The sequence below is a fragment of the Fundulus heteroclitus genome, chromosome 13 (genome assembly GCF_011125445.2).
Source record: "Fundulus heteroclitus isolate FHET01 chromosome 13, MU-UCD_Fhet_4.1, whole genome shotgun sequence".
Lineage (NCBI taxonomy): Eukaryota > Metazoa > Chordata > Actinopteri > Cyprinodontiformes > Fundulidae > Fundulus > Fundulus heteroclitus.
This window is the reverse complement of record NC_046373.1, coordinates 40,509,859-40,531,095: the sequence shown is the minus strand read 5'-3', so window position 1 is coordinate 40,531,095 and position 21,237 is coordinate 40,509,859. Positions and strand designations below refer to the sequence as shown.

The 21,237-nt window shown below is 41.2% G+C and overlaps 1 protein-coding gene across 1 annotated transcript in view; it reads left to right on the top strand.

The window, feature by feature from the left end:
* The first annotated feature begins 3,046 nt into the window (after window positions 1–3,046).
* The window catches only part of erf (Ets2 repressor factor), a 57,650-nt gene continuing 39,459 nt past the window's right edge, over window positions 3,047–21,237 (top strand). Inside the window, exon 1 of the mRNA XM_012855609.3 lies at window positions 3,047–3,766. Coding sequence (XP_012711063.2) covers window positions 3,745–3,766 — 22 coding nt within the window. The 5' untranslated portion in view covers window positions 3,047–3,744. The remainder of the gene's footprint in view (window positions 3,767–21,237) is intronic.

The window sequence follows — 21,237 nt, the reverse complement described above, 5'->3', positions numbered from 1 at the left end:
AAGAAAAAAGAGCCGCTGCTAATTCCACGCTCTCCACCAACCTGCTCCCACCTTTCTCTAATTACCGCTCTTCTCTTCACACGCCTCTCCCTCCGAGGGCCGGAGCAAGAGCTGAAGGGCCCTTCATTACCAAAGGGAAGAGGGGGCGTGTGGGAGTAGGACGGAGCCCATAATGCTAATGAGAGCCTGATGACCAGCAGGCGTTGTCTCCTTGTAATTACAATCACGTGGCTCCTGCAGGACCGCACACCTGTTGACCCTTCCGGCCCTCACCTGCCGCCACGCTGTCGCGGTTCCTGGGTAAACGTGACGCCTCTTCGTCACCTGCGGCTGCGATCGATCTCCATGGCAACGTCGCGACGCGCCAAAAAAGGAGCGCGCGACAAAAGCAGAGCGGCAGTCGGCGACCGGGGCCTGCTTCAAAGATCGTCTATTAATATGATGGGGGGCATCGCTGTTCAATCTCTCTGCTGCTCCTGGTTTAACTGTTGCTTGTTAAATTAAAAGGAAGGCAAAACGGTTTAAGTATTAAACAGCAATTTACTCAGCAAACAGTGGCACTTCCAGATATGTTCATGGAGGGGGGGGCACGTAACCCCTTGAGTTTGGAGGAGCTTAAAATAGAGGAAAATTGTTCATTTCGCAAACTAAAAGCTGGATAATTAAGCTTAAATCTTCTTAAAATTCCCAAGAAATGTTTTCCTGCAGCAAAAAAATAAAAATAAAATAAATAAATCCAGTGTGTTGGGATTCAACTTTCGGCCTCGTGAAACTAAAAGCCATAATTTAAGGATTTTATTCTACTGTTGTAGTAAAGCTGCCTGTAGAAAACTATCTTGAACACTATTTAAGACATCTTTTGGTTTATTGTTTGGTTTTTAATGTTACTAATTATCTAATGTGTGTAGACAAATAATAGCACAGTTAACATTTTGAGTTGAACAACAGTTTCTTTTTATTGTGTAATTATATTAGGAATAAGGTACATTTATTCATTTATTGAAAAACAAAACAACTACTAGGGGAAAGTAGATACTGGCAGATAGAAATAAAAGCGTGATATAAGGTCAGGAAGAGCGGCCACTGGCAAGTGGGGGGGGGGGGGGGGGGGGGCAGGACATGGCACCGGGGGCCGTGACCACCCCTGGCCACTCTCTGGTGCCGCCATTATCAGCAAAGCAAATTAAATGGTTATTCTCCTTCAAATGAAGCTAAAACAAATAGGGTAAAAAAAAAAAATGCCCACGCAAGTCCCAAGTCTTAAACTTATAATTTCAAGTTTTAAGCAAGCTGACCAAACATGTAATTACAGGTTAATAATAATTTGTTGTGGATTTATTTGCTTTGATTCCTTTGTATGTTAATTATTTAGGTTGCTGTTGGCATCTGGTGTAATGTTTGCATCATTAGAAATAAAAACAAACTATTGTCAACTTATTTATTTTGCTGCTGTATGTACAATTACTTTCACACCTCCTCTTTTGAAATAACAATAAATAAAATGTACTTAGTTGTTAAGCAAAGATTAACTTGATGTAAATAACTCGTGTAAGCCGAGTGTGTCTGTCACAACTGGACATATTTCTCTTTTTATTCAGTATAAGCAGAAATGATTGTGTCATTGCTGAAAAAGAAATTGATATTTAGAAATAACAAAGGTTTTTGTCTTTATCTGGAGACAGATAAAGACAAAAAACAAAATACATAAATAAATAAAGGCCTCTCTGGTTATTAATGGTTCATCATTCTTAGTAGTCACAAAGAAAATCGGATGTTTCTGCTATTCTGTTAGATTCTATCCCATACAGCAAAACCATCTCATAATTTACTTATGTAAATGTACTTCTTAAGTCTCTATTCCAGCCTGGATGCTTGTTGTGTTAAATCTGTAGCTTCAGATTGGTCAGTCTGAATTAGCCTTAATTTATTCAAGAAATATATCTGTCTGGTGTAAGATTGTGGATTTTAGGGTCAAACAACTCAAGTCCAGGTTGAGTCAGAAGTTGACGTGGCAGAACCTGGTCCAAGTCAAGCAAAAAGTCATTTGTACTAAAGAATTTAACTTTATGTTACACAGTTCTGACTCCAGGATGAGGCTCCCAGTCTAGCTGGGCAAATATGTCTCTTGATCTTGCATTCAACAAAACACAGTTTGTCTTTGGAGACCTTTACAAAGGGGAAACTCGTCCCTGAACTAAAAAGCTTAGTTGGGTCATTGGGACACACTTAAAACTCCAGGATGAGGTGGTGGTTCCAGATGAGAGGCGTTACCGTCTCATTTGGATGACGCTCAACTTAACTTTTATTGTGCTAATAAACTGTTAACATTGTTGTCTTATAGTTCTGTCTACATATCCTGGAGATTGTTTTTGACAAATTGCTGTATATTTATTGAAATCCTGCTTTTGTGTCTAAAATTGTAAGTCTGGCTGCTTCCTATGCTTCAACGGGTGTCATGCATTGGATTTCTAATCAGTATTGCGATTGGTTCATAGGTTTTTGTGACGTCACTTGAAGAAACTGGCGTGCCAGTAGCTCTGCTGCTGTGGGGTAGGTGTAAATGGAAATTAAATAGGTGTAAATGGAAATTAAATGGCTGAGAAAGTAAAATAATCAACAATGATGTGATATGAGTCTGATATGATTTTATTAATTTGACAGGTACAGTGTACACTAATTAGCATTGCAGCAAATAAACCAGAATTAGCCAAAAGACTACTTTTCATCTGTTGTCCCTAGGCAGATCTTAAAATTGTCTACCTAAAAACACAACAGTGAGAATTTTACAGAGAACAATACAATATAGATATAGATAAACTTAATTCCGGACTCATGCTCCAATAAATAAATAAAATAAATGTATGAATATGAGTCATGTGTTAGTAAATTGGAGGTTAGAAGCATTATTAAAATGAAAATTAAAGAAAAATGGCAAAACAGTGGAATATACGAGGAGAAGAAAGCCCTTCTTTTCAATCGCTTTAACGCTTTGTAGACGATCTTTGAACGGTGGGCGTTCGGTTCTTCGCTCCCTCCCTCCCTGTGCGGGTCAGCGTGGGCGGCCCCGTGTGGCAGGAGGATAGCGAAACACGACACCCCGGCCGCGCACGGAGGAGGAGGCGGGGGGTGTGCTGGAGAGAACACGAAGGGACTGAGTGGAAAAAAAAGGAGAGAAAGAGGGGGCACACACAGAAAGAAGTGAGTTGGCTTCGGTACTTTTGTTCCTCCTCCTCCTCTTCCACCACCACCACCACGAAGCGCGGCTGTTTGTCAGGAGGAAGATGCTGCTGCTGCCCCGGAGCGCTCCAACATGCGACACCGCTGCCTGAGCGCCAGCAGTGAACATTTCAAGCCGCCACATTCCGTCGCTCCAGCAGCGGCCAACGGCAGCGCCGAGCGACTCCTCCAAACTTTCCCCACTCAGACTCGCTGAGCACTGGCTCCCCCCACCACCGCCACCACGGCTCCACGGGCTCCGGGACAACTTTACTGAAAGCAAAAAAAAAAAACCCGACACGATTCAGAGCGAAACGCAGATGTTTTAAAAACTCCGCTCGGACTTTTTTGTTTGGTTTTTTTTTTACCGGGGGGAGGAGGGCTCTTTTTTTCCGGCTCTTTTCTGGCCAGAACAACGCCGAAGGAGACGGAGTGCGGAGCGGCTGCTAACTCAGCTAAAAGCTACCGTCTGAAGTTACCCGTCGACGGGAAAAGTGACGGAGGGAGCCGCCGAAGACCCGGAGAAAGATGAAAACCCCGGCAGAGACGGGTGAGTGGACGGTTACGGGTCTTTTTTAACCAACTTCTCCAGACTCCGGTGCTTGTTGGTCCGATGAAGGCGGCGGTTAGCCTGCTAGCAGCGGCGGCGGCGAGCCGTCCCCTCCGGGGGAAGGGTGACTGAGTTATGGCGCTGGCTGCGGAGGACCCATCCGCTCCTCTCCTCGCCGCTTCAGCTCCAAAACTTTCACTGTTTCCTCGCTTATTTTTATTTTTATTTATTTATTTTTACCCGAACCTGCGTGAAAACAAAGCCTCCACGTTTCGGTATTTAACAGCAACCGGAGCTGATTCCCCCCGGAGCCAGGCGTCCCTGCGGGGGGAAACGCTCCGTGTCTACCGGGGGGGAAAAAAATCCGGTTTAAAGTAGATTTCTGTCATTAATTAGCACACTTAACAGGATTTACACCCACGCGTGGCGTGGAAACGAGGCCGAAAGTTGAATCCCAACACACTGGATTTATTTATTAGATTTTTTGCTGCAGGAAAACATTTGTTGGGAATTTGAAGTAAGAAGATTTAAGCTTAATTATCCAGCTTTTAGTTTGCGAAATGAACAATTTTCCTCTTTTTTTTTAATCTTCTCCAGCCACGAGAGAAACTTGACCAAAATGATTAAAAGCTGCAATATTTTAACTAATGCTGGGAAAGCGACACATTCATTGATCTAATGCGACTAATATCTGTGGAAAGGGTGAAAATAAACATTTAAAACAAAGGCTAGGCTCAATTAAAGCCTGATATACTACTACTGTTACTTTATTTCATTAAACCTGTTGTTATAGATTAGATTTAAGGATGACAAAAAGTTTGGGCACCCCTGAGTTAGCCAGCCCAGATCTAAACAATCATTTGTACATTTATTGTGTTAGTGGTTTGAAGCCTGTGGAAATAAAGCGGAAAAGTAATTTGCTTTGGCAGGAAACAGCTTTGCAGTGAAAATCCTTCAACACGACCGTGTTAAGAAGGGGAAATAAGAGGATTTAAAGTTATTATCCAGCTTCTACTTTACTAAATAAACGTATTTAAGTTGGAGTTTTTTAAATCAAGCTATTGTTTCCAAGCTTATCAGGACCGCAGCGGATTGCATTGTTGCTTTAGGAAGTTTGGAAAGTGGCGAGGATAAATTTAGATACTTTAACAAGAGATGGAGACAAAATCCACCATCCAATGATTAGTTTCCTTCTTCTAGGGAGTCCATATTGTCTAAAAATCATTTAACATGGCAGGTCTGGACACTTTGGCTCAATGTAAATTATACATTTGGAGCCTTTTTGATCCATAACGTCCCGTCATCGTTAGAAAAGTTGTCCAACACTTACAGATATTTACTAGAATATTTGTTTATAAGGCAGAGATGCACCGATTTGCTGGTCAGAGATTCCAATCGACCAATTTTTCCACGATACGCCCTGATTGGTGAGCAGCGCTTCAGATACTGAAAATCCCCCGTCGTTGCATCAAAATCATAGAATCGCACCATTCTGGGTAAATAAATGTGTCAAAGATTTGGTTGTCCTTTGCACTTTTTGGGTTTAATTGCAATCAGATCAAGTTTAGGGATTTTTTTTTTTTGTATACTGTATTTTTCGGACTATAAGGCGCACTTAAAATCCTTAAAATTTCTCAAAAATTGATGGGTCTTATCTATGATCACCGTTGTGCTTACTGACTGTTTTTATGTACAATGTGCTCAAAAATCTGTTAAAATGTGTAAATATGACTTTGATTAGCAACAAAGCCGCTCATCAATGAATATTCAGAGCATTACGGTACACTGTGTCACTACCTGAGGACCCCTGAGCTGTCTACAGACTGCCTGACTGTAATGTCTAAACTAGAAGTGCATTCATGTAAGGCAGCCTGGAGTACGCGCTAGCAACAATAAACCTAGTAAGTTAATTAAATATGAAGTTTATTTTGGCCTTATTTTAGAAACAGGGCGGTGTAGTCCAGCTACTCTGTCCTCCTGATAGAGACGATGGAGAGCTGTGGACGTGGAGGACAGATATTACACACTTGGAAGAATATTTAATGCGTCTTATGGTCCGAAAAATCCGGTATGTTAAAATCAGCTAAGGCCTGAACGAAAATTTGGGTCAATTTGACTCTTGTTCCAACATCCTGCCCCCCGTTTCGTTCCCATTAATCAATTTATACCTACGTACCTAACAGATGTTTATTAGTTTAGCTTTTTTTCCGTTTACTTTGTTTCTGATAACCATTCAGACCAGTTGATTGCTTAGAAATTCTGAGATTTGTGCCCCTGATGAAACCTGAATAACTCTTAAGCTGCCACACAGTATTTATAGGGCTTATGTTTACCTACAGTAAATAAGTAGCATGTAGAAAAGTTACTTTAAATCATCTTTGAACCTGGTGGTTCCGAACGGAGGTATGTTGCTATTTTTACTCCTTTCAGACCCTAAAGAATGAGAAACGCGTGAGTTTGGGGCCAGAACGTAGTTTACAGTGAAACTTGAACACCTTTAACTGAGCAACAGATCAGTGATCCGACTCAACAGAACTGATTCACTTGAAATCCTGCAGACATGTGAATCAGTAGAAGCTTTATTTTATTTCCCGACGTGAAACCTTCCTGTTGCCTGTTGTCCCGAGCAGAAACCAGAGCAAATCGTTGGGCTGTGGAAATATAAAATAAAAATAAAAAACGCCGCTCGTTTGAATGTGACTTCCAGAGAGGCGAACTTTTTTAAAACGTACCTTTCACCTGAAACCCACGAGCAGAACCCGGCTCCTACAGTTTAGCATTCCTCTCATTTTTCCGTGACACCGCTGGTTTTGCTGAAATGATTATAATTTCCCCCTATTGTGCGTTTTTAAGGTGCTCTTAAATTCAGTTTAGTCAGGAGCGCTCTGCGGCGAGCCGGGGCCAGGCGGGGATCCAGCGGCCCGTAATGGCCGTTTAAAGAGGGGAATGCCTCGCCGCAGCACAACGCCGTAATTACAAACCGTCTCTTTGCAGCTGAAGGCGGTGAAAAGAAGCAGAATCTCTGCATCTTTCTGGAGTTACTCAGGGAGGAGGGGGTGAAAACTTTACTGGAGTAAAACAAGCGTTTGTTTCTGAGTGGGGCTCCTTATTCCCAATGTTCCCTCCAGGGTTACCTGGGCCGCGTCCCATTTCCGTTTGGGCTTAAAAGTGGAGCGTCCAGTTTAACGCGCCCCTTGCAGTGCGTTTCTAGGCCGCGTTCTGCTTGGCTTTTGACTGTAAAAGCCTTTTAAAGGCTTAAAGGAGTTTTTGTGATGGGTTCTTTTTTTTTATGGGTTCATGTTTTGCAGCATTTACAGACTTGTTCTTCATGTCGACCTCCTTTAGTGTCTTTACTTTGTCAGGGCCGGAGCAGAGCTGGGTGCGGCCGCAGTTCCAGCCGATGCTTTTCACGTGTAACATTTTAATATGAAGGCGAGCCGTGGCAGCGACACACACATATATATATATATATATATATATATATATATATATATATATATATATATATATATATATAAAACAAAACAAATACAGGTCAGCCTGCACCATCTTCCTATCAGGAAGTCAGAAGTCTGGCCCCAGCAGCTCCACTTTTCCACTGCTGTTCCTCCTTACATCAACAACACGCCACATGTGAGACGTCACAGCTGCGTCTGGCCGGGGCTGATGGTCCTGCGGCGCTGCATGGATGCATGCATGCATGCGTGGCCTGAAGGGAGCCGTGCATCAGCAGCCGGTCGCCGCTGCTACCGAGCGGCCAAGCGACTTTTCCACGGCAGGATTTGTATCTCCTGCGTCTGGAGCGCATTCAGCTGGAAGAACGAATCCAGTCAACTCCGCCTCATTTCCAACCTATTAGGTGTGGAAATGAAGATGTTTTACTTTTCTTAACGAAATATAGCAATGGTGTCGTTACATTAGCGTTCAGTTAGTGTGAAAAAACTGAAAATGTAACACTTGTTAGTGCGATCGTAAGGGATTACTATGTCGGTTTAAACTCGATTGATCACGTTGTGAGAAAGTAAACGGCCACATGTATCACCAAAATATTAGCTTTATGTTATTAGATTGTCTCAGGTCTGTTTGCTGAAACCAAAAATCCACCTTCCTGACTTCATCACAGCTGATTACTGGTTTGTCTTTTTTCTTTTTTGGTAGCTAGACCCGCATGAATAGATCATATAAAGCGGATTTCACGTGTGATCAAATGAACACTGAATAAAGGTACAGCCAAAATTATCAGATCTAATATTTTAATTCAACCAAGAACCATAGAGATATTAACCATATTAAGAAAACGAGTTATGTCGCTTTTAAAAATAGAACAATGTATTAAGAGTTTAAAAAAAATCTCTTTCATTTTATTAGAATGTGATGTTTAAAAATAGTTAGACTTCACAAAGCTGGAGGTTAAAAGTTTTATTGATTTCAAGCACTCTCCTGACGCAGGGGATACAAATTCTGGAGGGGATAAGTCGTTTGGCGCGACGGCGTTGATGTGGTCACAACAAGACGTACCCCCCCACTCTCACGCTTCAGGAAAACCGACTCGGCTCGTAAGTTACAGGAAGAAGAAAGCGCCGCCGTGCAGATCCGGCGGGCCCAATAAGACGGTTTTAAAGCGCCGCTAACGACCCACAAAGCGCCCGTCTCTCTGTTAACGCGTCAATAAAGGCCGCTGTCGCCAGCAGGGACCGCTGCAGCTATTAGCCCATTAGCTTAACCGTCACCAGTCATGCAAACGTGTCTGAATTAAAAAATGTGTCAACACAGTGGCTCACAAAAGTGTTCACACCCTTAGACTTTGTAATTTGCAGCCTGAAGCTTCCCTGCGTTTTAATCGGGTTTTATGGAGTGAAGCTGCAGCGTTCTCAGGTTGTCTCAGATAAACGGTCCGGTTGGATGGGAAGTCTCTGAATTCAGTAAAAATAAAGTAGCTGAAGGTGTTCGGTTCAGACGTGTCGATGCTGCAGGCGGGAAGGATCTCCTGCTGCGGTTCTGGAGACGCTCTGATGAAGAGGAGGCTCGGCGGCGTCTGTAGCGCCTCCTGACGGTCGTCTCCAGAGGTTCTAGTCGTCTGAACAGAACCAGCCAGTCTTTATATCGGCTTGTTGAGCGTTTTTTGGGTCGCCGGTTCTGATGCTGAAGCCTCCGACACGTGATGGCAGAGCAGAATCACAGACGGACCTAAACGTCCCCAGGAGGTCCGGTCTGCTCCGTCTCATCAGTTCAGGGTGGCGTCTCCGGTCCGGTGAACATGGAGGTGTTTCTACTCCTCCTCCACCTCCTCTTCTCCTCCTCCTCTGATGATGGAGGCATCATATTCCACTTAACTCTTGTTTCTCCTGAGATCTGCAGTCATCAGACATCATTTTCCGGTCTTTGCCACGGATTCTCGCTTGGATGTGGGTTCTTACTTTGACTAGGCCATTCTAACATGAATGTCCTTTGATCCAACGGAAAACAAAGATCTAAACTCTAAAGTTTTATTATTTGCTTAAAACTCTTTTGTCCTTTAACTGAAGTGGAGATTACGTTTTTACTCTTGCCTCGTGTTTGGGTTATTTTTACTCAAACAGCTGCAGAACCGTGACAGAACTGGATAAACGCCATAAATAAACGTGTTCCTCCTGCCTCACACGCCGCAGAAAAAAACTCAGAGCGCCCGGTCACAGACTGTTCTCTCCTCGGGTTTTCCTCCCATTATGCGGTTACTGCGAGCGATTAGTTCGACAAAGGTCGACCTGATCACATTCCTGATTGCTACCGAGCCACGTCTGGGCAAGCGGAGCCTGGAAAAAAACACCGCGGCGTGACGTCAGCGCCCCTCTGATGTGCTGACGAGCGGCAGCCCGGGTCAACGCCACTATGATCATCTCCCGATGTTACAGCGGGCCTCTTTTCCAGGAAGTGTGTTCGCACGCCGGCTCCGTGACCCGTGCCGGGCTCGGCTCCAGACGACGGGTTGCTCGAGGTAGGATGACGCTGCTGGCTAAACAAATAAAACCCTCACATGCAGCAAAGTCCTGCGGTCCATTTGGGACAGAAGCCTTCAGACGGCTACACCTGCAGCTTTATTTACATTTATGTCTACGGAGGGAATATTGTACCAATATTGTTCCAAAGAACTCGCTCTGTAAATGTAAATTAGGGGGAAAAAAATGCAATCCAGAAATGAAACTTCTAAATAAAAGTTAGTTTGACGTATTCTAAGATTTTATTTTTTCAAACAAAAAAAGTTACATTTTAAAAAAACAATTTGATTTATTTTATTTTTTTATTTACAGATTTTATATTTTCAGATATATATTATTTTAAAGTTTCTCCGTTTCAGATTGAGTTTTACGAACTGCATTCTTTTCAAATCGTGATCTGTAAACATCACTTTCTCTTCATTTTTTGCTCTTGACGCACATTGACCAATAAAAAACGTCGCTAACGTTCGTCCTGACCAATAGAAATGCGTCTTTGCTCCTCGCTCCAGGGGAAAGCCCGCCCCCCAGAAGCGAAGAGAACGTGATCTGGAAAACGCAATTTGAAAAGAACACAAATCATAAAACTCGACCTGAAAAAGAGAAATTTGAAAAATAAAAATGTGGAAAAATTAAATGTAAAACTTTTAATGTTATTTTTATTTACAAAATCTGTTCTTTGCTTGCAACAATATTGAAACAAAATTCACTCCATATAAGTCTAGAAAATCTGGTTTCATAAAACGCCACTGCAGACATGGTTCAAGCTAGATGCAACTATTTTATTGTTTTTACAAAGAACTGTCACACAAAATAGGTTTTATTGTTCGACAGCATCTTTATTACTGAAAATATTGTAAAAGAAACTTCTCTAATGCAAAATCTTATGTGATAAATATATAAAGATAAATAATTTCTGAAAGTATCGACATGGTTTTGCTCTTTTAATCTATTCCTTTCTGAAAATAAATGTTTAATTTATTGTTTTCAAAGTGATTAATTATGAATTGATTGGAGAATAATGAATAATAAAGTGGATTAATGGTGAATATGGGATTGGGCTGAATTGGTTTCAGGTTTTTCTAGTTCTAAACGCCAACGCAATCATCAAACGATACACCGTTAGGGGCACACGGGGCGGGGGGAGCTGGAATTGGACCTACAACTCTGTGATTGCTTGAAGGCTACCCACTGTGCTGCAGCGTGCGACCATCTATGGCGCTGTGCGATCATTTAAGGCACAACGCCGACATTTTCACCTCCCGTTGAGCCAGACGTGGACCGGTCCGCTAGGATCCAAGCCAAATAAAAACAAGACGAAAAGCTAATTTATATAAAACAAAAGCAGATTTAAAAATTTCTTTAACACCAAAGCATGAAGGCAACAAATGGTTTGGTGGTTTGTAGTGAAACGTCGGTGTTTGGCGTAGAGAGGAGCAGTAAAATGCAAATTTCAGCCAAACGGCCCAGAGAGGTTCTTTATCTGTTTCAAGCTGAGATGGCCTGCTGATCAGATTCCTCGGGGTTTTAGGTTTCTCTCACCCAGAGTTTATCGCACCGGGCCCAGAGGCCTGCCGTTACTCCAGAACCACGCGTTTAAATGGAAGTGGTAACCACCAGCAAACTGAACCATAAACAAGACGAGTATTTTTTTTTTTCCCAAGGTGTCTTTATTGCAAGCATGTAGGAAAAATGTCGACGCCGGGTTTTTCGTCTGCTGGCTGAATGCATGCAGAAACAGGTGGGGGAGGGGTACAGCTGTTACTGTCTCTGGTATCTTAAAAAAAAAACTTTTGGAAAGACATGATGAAAGCTGTGAAGCTGGTTCCCACCTTGGGTTCTGGGTTCTGATTTTAGCACTGGTGCCCTAATATTTAGCCTCCTGCCTGATTGGTTGCTTCAAAACGAGGTGAAAACAGGAAAAAAAATCTGGAAAAATGGGATTCGGAGAACAATGATCTGGTTGGGATAAGGGACTCCAGATCCAGCTGGTGGCATTGTGTTGTTTTTACCAGAACCGTTCTCAGGAACCGCTGCAGAACCCACTGAGGAATAAGGAAGCTGGTAATCCCAGCGTTGTTCTTATCAGGAGACGGTTGGTCGGGTCTGCATACAGCACTGAATAATCTCTGCGTCAACAAATTTACCGATAATGTCATATTTATCCAGCTGGGCGGAGTCTCCCGGCAGCAGAAAGAAGTGATTTGATTCCAATATTGATATTTATTACTTTGAATTAATGCTCAGAGTCATTCAATCAGCAAAATCAGCCAAATATTATGTTTATGTTCAATTTATTGAACACTGATATATTAACAGGAAAATAAAGTTCATTTAGTTTAATGCATTTAACGTGTCACAGAAACCAAAAATGTCCCAAACGTCTGATTTTAGGGACGAAGGCGCTTCTAAAATCCTGTCGGCCGTTCCACAAATTCGTCTCACTTGCTCTTCTTTGCTGTGAACTGTAATGGATGCGCTGTAATAACGCCCCCTAGAGGTTGGGAGGTATATTGATATTGAAAGCCAGAATATCGTTATTAAATCGTTTTTAAAAACATCAATATTAATCTTTGTATCGATTTTTATGCACAGCCCTAATATTTACTGATACCACCCCGGCCTGGTCAGGTATTTCCAGGCATTTTTTATTTCTGGCTGTTTGGAGCTGATAAACCTGGTTAACTTTAAGTCGGATACGTATTGTTAGCTATGTTAACATGCACAAAATTTCACGATCAGATTAAAATGTATTTGGACTAAATAATCGGATTGTACCATTTCTATGGGGACACAATCAATTAATCCGATCATAATGTGCATTTATACGCACCTGGCTTTATTCAAAGTTGAACCAGTTTGACATGTGCAGTTATCAAACCCCCTTTAAAAAAAACACAGAAGAAGAAGAACTTCCATCTTTGCTAAACAACAAAAATTTGCAAACAAAGCAGTTTCATACGAGTTGGTTTGTCTTCCAAGGGCCCAGACTGGACTTGTACCATGTTTTAATTACGGTTGGAACGTTACTGAGTTAGCAATTAACAATTTGGAGTTCTTTTATTTTTTCCGAAAACAGATTGAATCGGGAGCCTCGACAGTTTTGCTTCCCGACGTATTTCTGCAGCTCAATAACTCAGAAATGCGTCACGTTTACGTCAGGCGTAATAACTCAATTCTTACAAGCGTTTATTTGCACGTTGATCGGATTATCAATCGGCATAAACCACTCCGCTCTCATTCTGAATACAATTTCATTCTAATTGAGCTCAATCCGATCTTCATATTCCGAATGGCTTGTTCACGTGACGCTTTTTTTTTTTGCGATCGGCCCTTTATTCCCATTACTTCTGTCCATAAACGTAGATACTGTGTACAGGATTTTTACTGTAGTTTCAATCAGCCAAGTAAACTTCCTGTTTCCACTGATGCAGTTTTCAGCACCGGATGCTTTATCAACTTTATCCTGGAGATCTCAGAGGAAAAAGGTCGAAACGAGCCCTTTGCTCCTAAAGGACATTTATTCACCTTTTTAATATGACTCTGTGGAGAGGCGGCACATTATTAGACATCTAAATTATACACATTAAATTACTGATGAACTGCAGAAAGTCTTGTCATTAAAAGTTCTAAAAGTAATTTATGTGAAGTTGAATCAGGAAGAAAAAAAATCAGAGTAACTTCTTGTTATTAGAAACCTTAAATAATAAAAGTTAGTGTCAGCACAGAGTGTTTGTCTGTAATTAAAAAGAACATAAACGCACATAAGTTGTTAAAGTTCCTCACAACGGATCGAAAGCAAAGATTTCCACAATCTGAATGTAGTTATATCTCGTTTCCAGTCATGTTCCCAGATCTTTCCACGCTTGGCTTCATGCATTAACGTCTATCTGAACAGGGTAGATGGAGCGCCTCGCCTAAGGCAGCAGGAACGGCTGCAGCTCGCCGCCTGATGGAAGGCGTTATCTCTCCTGTCGTCAGACGATTATTTAGGTACGCTGTTTTTGCACGACAAAGAGGTTACGAACTCCGACAAAACATCAGTCGGCGCTCCTCCTTTCATCGTGCTCTGCAAGTATTTATGACCGAGTGAATCTCTGTTACCCCGAGTGACATATGACCTCCAGAAAGCACCAAAAAAAAAAAAAAACACAACAAAAACAGCAGAGCAGGTCAAGTGGAACCAACGATTCACTTGAGCGAACAGATAAGGAGGGGCAGAAGAAATTTCTCCAACACCTGACAGGATGCCGTGCTTCCCGCTTCACTGTTCCTCTCCTTTTTGCTGTTTTTTTTGCTTGAGCTGGCGTTCCCACCACTGAGCTATATTATACACTGGAGTGCTGATTTTGCCGAAAAACTGAAGTCACTGGCCGCCATCTTGCTACTCCCTACTGTCACAGAATCCCACAGGATTTGGTTGCAACAACAAGCAGTTTTCTGGCTGAGTGAAAACGTTTCACAGGTAATTCTATAGTCAGTGGATGTACTAACACTATTAACTACTAGGAAATTAGGTGCTGAAATATTTTACATGTTATTCATATTAAATATATATGTATATATAAGTATGTGTATATGTGTATATATATGTATACATATATGTAAATATATGTTTTTGTATATTATTTATATATTTATAAATGGTGTATATTTATTTAAATGAATAAAATGCAAAATATTTCAGCACATGACTTTCTCAGTACTTAATATTTTTAGAACATAACATAAAAGTATATGGCCTCAAACCAAGGCTGAGAGAGACTTCAGGTGGAGAGGCGGGTTTGTGTTTCCTGCCGTTGTTTTGGCTGAAAGTGTCCCGACTTTAAGAGTGTTGGGGTTTTCCTCAGTGGGTGGTAGAGGGGGGGATCAGATAAGCAACAATCACCACTTTTTATTCTGTTCTTCTTGAAGAGAGATTGACATATCGATGTCTGGTTCTGTTTTTGTTTGTTTCTTGAATACTATGTGACTTTAACTCCACTCAAAAGTAATTAGCCTTGTTTTTGTCATTAAATGAAATCACATTTTGCTCCGGCACCATCTGGTCCAATTTCTGCTGCAGGAACCGTTCCCCAACCATGACGCTCCCACCTCCGTGTTTCACTGTTAATGTGAGGTTCTGGACCAGGTTTAAGTCAGAGATGTCCCCTGGTCTGGTCTCCAAATAATTTTTCCTTTTAGCCCATCTGTCCAACACAAAAATTATTGCTGAAGTCCTGGTCTAGACTTGTCTCTTTAACTTTTCATCCTTAAATGGCTTTTATTAAATTTTTTTAAAGAAATTTTATTTATATAGTACCAATTAACACATCGTCTCAAGGCTCTTTCCAAAGCCAGACTCCATCAGATCCTCCTGGTTGGTCAGAATGTTTCTTCTCTAAGGAAACCCAGCAGGTTGCATCAAGTCTCTCCAAGCAGCATTCACTCCTCCTGAAAGAGCGTAGAGCCACAGTGGACAGTCGTCTGCATTGTTGATGGCTTTGCAGCAATCCCTCATACTGAGCATGCATGAAGCGACGTCTCCAATAGGGCTATGAAAGTTAAACTTGTTCAGTCTCGTTCTTATTTTGCAGACATGAACCTTCATATCAACAGTCGTAAGAGCCTCCTGTAGGTTCCATGATAACATTTTAGGGGTTTGACAAACTAGGGCTACTGAACATTAGGGAAGAATATGATTTTTTTTAATTTTTTCCCTTCGTGTCGTCTGCAAACAGTCATAAATGCAGTTAAACACTAAACAACAACCATCTTCTAGTAAATTACAAGAAGAGACGCTGAATTTACGGTACATTTAGCATTTATTGCAGTCTAAGCAGTTTATTACAATAATGGTTTGATTTACAGTAATTGAAGTATTCTTCTGCAGGCCTACTGGAGGCTTCTTTTAGCATCTAGTGGTCTGCTTTCAGGGTAAACTTGTGTATGAGGGGTTGATTCTGAAGTTCTGAGAAGTTCTTGTGATGGAAACCAGTGAAGTAGATGCATCCTCACATTCTAACAAAAATCATTTGCTCCTGATTTAATGCACCCATGTGGGATTTTAACAATTTCAAGGGCCAAAAAAACAGTATTTTCTGCTAATATTAATTATTTTAAATGTATTAAATCAGTATTGTTACAATTAACATAACATATCAATGTCTGCACAATGTGGTATTAAAACAAAGGCCTTCATGGGGTTGTCCTAATGTCTTAAATATATGATCCCTGCTGGATTCTGTGTGTTTTTTGTGGTCCTTTATGGGTCTGTAAAGTGGTTCCAGTTTCCCCGTTGAAGCCAAATCCACAACCATCTGTTTGTGAGGTTTGATTGAACAAATATGCGCCGTAGAACCGAGCCGGCGGAGGGTTTAGCGCAGAAGTATTTGCAGTGACCCGCTGTGGGTGGCAGCTTCTATTAATTCGCAATAAAATGGGAGTATTGACATGACTTCCATCCATTCATCGGCGGCGCATTACTTCACCAGTGGAAAGTCTTTGGTAACAAAAACAAGTCCTGCTAATTCAGAAAGCAGTTTTAAGATTGGGGCAAAATAAGCTGGAAGACCACCTGAAGAGGCGCCGCGGGGAAACCTGCCAACTGGCTGCAGGTCTGGGTTTGTGGTTGTTTGGACTTGGCTGATCCAGACCAGACCTTTCCTGCACCTCTGTTGGCTTTGCACCTGCATTTTGAAGCTCACACTGCTTCATAGAAAATGTCTCCAGCTGTCAACATTTAAAAAAAATATATATTTCAATCTCACATATAAGCTCTACTAAGAGGAGTTATGCAGAAAAACTGTAGGAATGTTTAATTTTTTGTCTTTCTTCCAACATTAAGGAGTGGAGTTTGATCCAGGGAGGCTGTCATTGGTTTGGCGTTCTCCCAAATTAAGTTTTCAGCTACAGACAGAGACGCTCTGTCCCCACCTCTCAACGTCTACGGTCGTTTGATGTGCAGGCCACCCTTCTTACATCCAGTTTCTACGCCGAGCTAGAAACCTGGTTTTCATACTCAAACACTGAGAGAGAGAAACTAGGTACATACACTGCAAAAATAGAACTAAAAATAAGAAAAATCTATTTTTCCTTGATTTGAGCATGTAAATAAGATTATTTGCCAATGGAATAAGATTTTTGCACTTAAAAATAGGGACAATTCATCTCCATCATCTTATTTCAAGTGCTGTATATCTAATTATCTTATTTTAGGGGTAAAAATGCTCATTCCATTTGCAGATAATCTTATTTACCTGCTCAAATCAAGGGCAAATACATTCATTTCAAGAAAATTCTACTTATTTTTAGTTCTCTTTTTGCAGTGTACAGCTATAAACGTCTGCAGAAGAGAACCTGATTTTGATGATAGATTAAACATCTAAGGAACTCCTTGTTAAAAGAGGCTCCTCAGTCCGGGTCGTCTCTGAGGGCAGTTTAACGAGAAGGATCGTTTAAGCTTACCTGGCTACCTGTTAAAGCTGAAGGGTTGTTGTTTTTTAGGGGCGTTGTAAATCACCCCCACCTGAGCTTCCTGAACTTCCTGTAGCTCTGAAATGAGCCGTGTAACGGGTTCTGTAGCTGAACCTGAACTTCTCCGCCTGGTGCTGTTGGAGGGAACCGCAGGATAATTAAACATGGTAGCAACCTCTTCCATGCTGGGATTGGCTTTCAGAGACAGTTAAGAAAAGTTGGGCCTTTATGTTTTAAAGGCTGTTTTCACCTAAGGGGTGTTTAGTCTGTCTAAAACTAACTCCTATCGTTGGGACGAGAGGAGCTTCGAACTGCTGCGCCAGTTTCGGACTAGGGCTGGGTATCATCTAGGATGAGCCGATTCGATACGATTCTCGATACACAGCTCAGCTTGCTTTGATTCCAATATCGATATTTATTACTTTGAATTAATGCTCAGTGATTCAATCACCAAAATCAGCCAAATATTATGTTTATGTTCTATTTATTGATCACAGACATATTAACAGGAAAATAAAGTGCATTTGCTTCAATGCATTTAACGTGTCACAGAAACCAAAAATGTGCCCAAACATCTGATTTTAGGGACAAAGGAGCTTCTAAAATCCTGTCAGCCGTTCCACAAATTTGTCTCACTTGCTCTCCTTCGCTGTGAACTGTAATGGTTGCGCTGTAATAACGCCCCCTAGAGGTTGGGAGGTATATCGATATTGAAAGCCAGAATATCGATATTAAATTGTTTTTAAAAATATCGATATTAATCTTTATATCGATTTTTATGCACAGCCCTATTTCGGACAGCCTTTAACTCTGACGACGTTGCGTTACGCAAAGGATTATGGGATTAGTTATAGTTTATCCTAATAGCACCGCTAAGGGACATCGCGAGGTTCCTATGTTAGATTAGCTGAGAGGGGGAGAGCCAAAGAGACGCTTGCATAAAGGCAACTTTCAAGATATCTTCTCGAAATCATTTTGAAGTTCCCAGAAAAAAAACATTAAAGGTGCTAGCTACAATTTTAACTCCTCCCGGCCAGTAGGTGGCTCCCTCGCGCTTACTGGTTGCCAGGTCTGTTAGCATGCCAGTTTAGGATTAGCAGACATTTAATTTACCTGTCCTGAAGGAAAGGGGCAAGTCGGCACCAACATTCAAAGCTCAGCTGATAATCAGCCGAGCTTTGCTTCTGTTTTTTTTTTATTTACTTTTTTGGTCCGCTTGAATCTGACAAATTTCTCAGCGCTACCATGGAGCTGCTACTATCTGGCAACAACTGAGCTCCGTCTCACGTGACTTCAACCTTCTAATTCCTATTGGTCAGAATACTTTTGTGTTGTCGTTGGCATCGTAAACGTAAATAAATATTTATATATTCTGGACCCGTCAAAATTTATAAAACAAAATTTATATACTATATATTTAATTTTCAGTAAAAGTTACTCTGCACCCCTCTAGACATTCTGTGGATGTATTAGTTTTGAAAAATTAAGCTTTTTGAAGAAAAAAGTTGGAGCTATGACCTTTTAAGAGAATCCATGTTTGTTTTTGTTTGTTTTTTCGTGTCTTGTCTGGCAGCGTAACATTAAGATTTGTTGTCTTAATGCCAAAGACAGGTGGAGCCTTACTGCTTTATTAGATTTCATTCTGGGATTATTTCATGTTCAATGGACACAAAAACGGGAAGGTAGAATGCTACATGCTAAAAAAAGGCAAAAGGTGGCAAAAATAGAGGAGATAAAAAGGAGAGAACAATATAACATCCTCGGAGTCTGCTTCTACACCTGCAGATATATATATATATATATATATATATATATATATATATATATATATATATATATATATATATATATATATATATATATATATATATATATATATATATATATATATATAAAAACAGCAAAACTAACCGATAAAATAATCCATGTTTTTGACTTGGCCCGACTTGCTAGCGTTTTACGTTTTGCACTTCCGCTCTGGATACATCGGGCCGATGAGCAGACCGCTCGCTCTGGTTGATCACTAAACCAGAACAATCCGTAACGTTGACTTGTAACTTTTAACCACTTGGAAAAAATTACAAGTTCAGAAACGCATCAACCGATTTGGACTAAAGTTACAAACTAGGCGTTTCTGCTGGGAACAGGGCAGACGAGTGAATATGTGCATCCAGCAGAGCTCACCGGGTGTTTGTTCCAGTTATTCCTCCGTTGGGAATCCTGCAGCCTTGTCTCTCTCTCCCATGGCTGTCACGGCCATCCTTGGGACTCGGTGCGTTTGTTATGACTCTGTGTGAGGGTGTCGTACTGCTAAAACTACACGTCACGTCTCCTCAAACTCCTACGTTTACAGAATGAACAGAAACAAACCGTCTGTAAGGTTTACAGAAAAACAGTCAAAGCGTGAAGGAGGATTTTTATGTCTCTGCAGGTTGTTCTGCATCTATAACTGGTTGTGATGCAATCATCGAATTGTTGGCCTGCAATTTACTCCAGAATGTAGCATTTATTCTCCAGTTATAAGTTGGATTTCATAAAAATTGATGCACTGACTCATGTCCCAATCGACTCAGTATTATTTGTGGAATTTTCTTTTGTGGTTGCTGCAGATGTCGGCCTGTTGGAAGCTGATAAATGCTAACAGGTCATGCTAACAATAGCACTATTTACTGTTGATGTTGTTAAAGAGTGATGAAGAGTCAAAGCTAGTTATGGTGAGAGGAAACGGTGAAGCCTAAAAAGGCCTTAACTCTATAGTTTCTGCTGAGGCGATGCTGCAAAAGAGTGAGAAATATCAGGGGATAACAGGAAGGCTACACGAGTTACAGCTAAGCTTCTCTGTCATCGATTTAAATCTGGTGAAACGTGCTGGATGTGGCCGTGTTGCCTCCTTCAGCTCTGAATTATATAATTTACAGGTTTTATGAGCTGTTTCTACCTGCAGGACAGAAATCGGATGTTAAAATTCAGCCTCAAAATCTCCAGTCGATGCATCAATAATTAAATATTTTCTTTTTGGTCAAAACACAATAAAACATCTGCAAATAAATTGTAGAGGTGCTGTTAGTGGTTGATGGTACCAGAAATTACTGGGTTTATCCAGTCAAAGGATACCAGAAATAAGTGTCAATTTCTGATTTTTTATGGTTTTTGTTTTCCATACATATTTTTAAATAAATATTGCAATTAATTTCTATGCCATGTGCTTTTACTTCATCAGAGACGTCTAAATGTAAAACAGCCATCTCTGGTTTATTTCTTATAATATTCTGAAAGTTTCTGCACAAGATGATGGAAAAATAGTTATATTTTTTTTAGATCTAGAACAATATGCAGATAAGACTAGAAAATCATTTAAATGTAGATTATAACACACTTCAGAAGCAGGTAGATTGTATTTAAGCAAGGATGCATAGGCGAGTCCGCTGAACAATAGCTTAAACATCTTTTTAAAACGCTGTAGTTGTTAAAAGTTTGTTTTTTTATTATTCCTATGACGCGTTTTCTCTCTCTGTAGCTCTGTGACAGTGATGAATGAGCGGGAATCTGTTTCACCGAAACACAAAATCCGTTAATCTCTCAGACACCCACTTATTCTCCTCGCCCACTCTGAGCGTGCTCTGTTTATTAGGGGCCTGGACCCCCCACGTGCCATGAAAACGGGTGATATCTGTCTTTCATTAACCCCCCCCCCCCCCCCCCCCTCTCCCATACACACTCTTTTAATTTTCTCACTCCAGCTCATGAGCGTGTTGCGCTGCCATCTCCCTGCGGTGACGCCGCCGTGCCTCCATCTTTTTAATGTTTTTACAAACGCAGCGAGCCACTTTGTCTGCAGACTGGCAGATCCAGATTTAACGTAATAGAGGAATTAAGAACTGCGGCGACTTTTCCTCTGGAGGAAAGGCTGACTAACGCTCCCAGACGTCACATATGTTGAAAGTCCCCGCCGCGTCGGGGCTGTTTTCTTCAAAAAAAAAAAAAAAAAAAAACTCCCCAGAAGTTCAGACTCATTCCTGCAGCGCGGATCCGCCGCCGTCGCCG